The sequence below is a fragment of the Sinocyclocheilus rhinocerous genome, unplaced genomic scaffold (genome assembly GCF_001515625.1).
Source record: "Sinocyclocheilus rhinocerous isolate Xijiao unplaced genomic scaffold, SAMN03320098_v1.1 scaffold3174, whole genome shotgun sequence".
In the NCBI taxonomy this organism is placed as follows: domain Eukaryota; kingdom Metazoa; phylum Chordata; class Actinopteri; order Cypriniformes; family Cyprinidae; genus Sinocyclocheilus; species Sinocyclocheilus rhinocerous.
In genome coordinates this window covers 3,001-3,506 of record NW_015666612.1, presented here as the reverse complement: position 1 = coordinate 3,506, position 506 = coordinate 3,001, and the positions used below count along the sequence as shown (strand labels likewise).

Here is a 506-nt window from a genome sequence, read left to right as displayed (position 1 = left end):
TATATATATATATATATATATATCCCTAGGAGCGACTGTGGACGTTTGAGATGAAGGGACGTTTACCTGTTGACCCGTCGAGGACACTTATCAGGTTTGATGTCCACTTCATAGTGGTACACATCCATTTTTGGGATTTCCACCTCAAAGTAGTTGGCGAGCAGCTTGATGGGTTTGCCGACGGTGCCCATGCCCGGCCTGCGGGGCGCCTGGAACACCTGCTGCAGGGGTGGGGGGTACGGCCCGATGGGCACTGCGGACGAGAGAGAGAGAGAGAGAGAGAGAGAGGGTTCATTAAGCTGATAGGAGGTTATAAGAGCGAGACACGCTGAAAGGAGGAGTTCAGGGGGAGTTTGGGGGATTATGGGACTAGAAAAATGGTGACAGGAGTGTGTATGGAAACGGCACAAAAGCAGGGGAAAGGAACAAAGCGGATGGTGACTAAAATGGGAAGGGGGTGGGAAGGCAAAAACTGAAAAATGAAAGTAGGGAGGATGGGGTTAAAA

At 50.4% G+C, this 506-nt stretch overlaps 1 protein-coding gene across 1 annotated transcript in view; it reads right to left on the bottom strand.

Annotated features, from left to right (window-relative positions):
* LOC107733021 (protein argonaute-1) overlaps window positions 1-252 on the bottom strand; it is a 26,893-nt gene extending 26,641 nt beyond the window's left edge. Inside the window, exon 1 of the mRNA XM_016544529.1 lies at window positions 67-252. Coding sequence (XP_016400015.1) covers window positions 67-191 — 125 coding nt within the window. The 5' untranslated portion in view covers window positions 192-252. The remainder of the gene's footprint in view (window positions 1-66) is intronic.
* Between the last annotated feature and the right edge of the window lie 254 nt (window positions 253-506).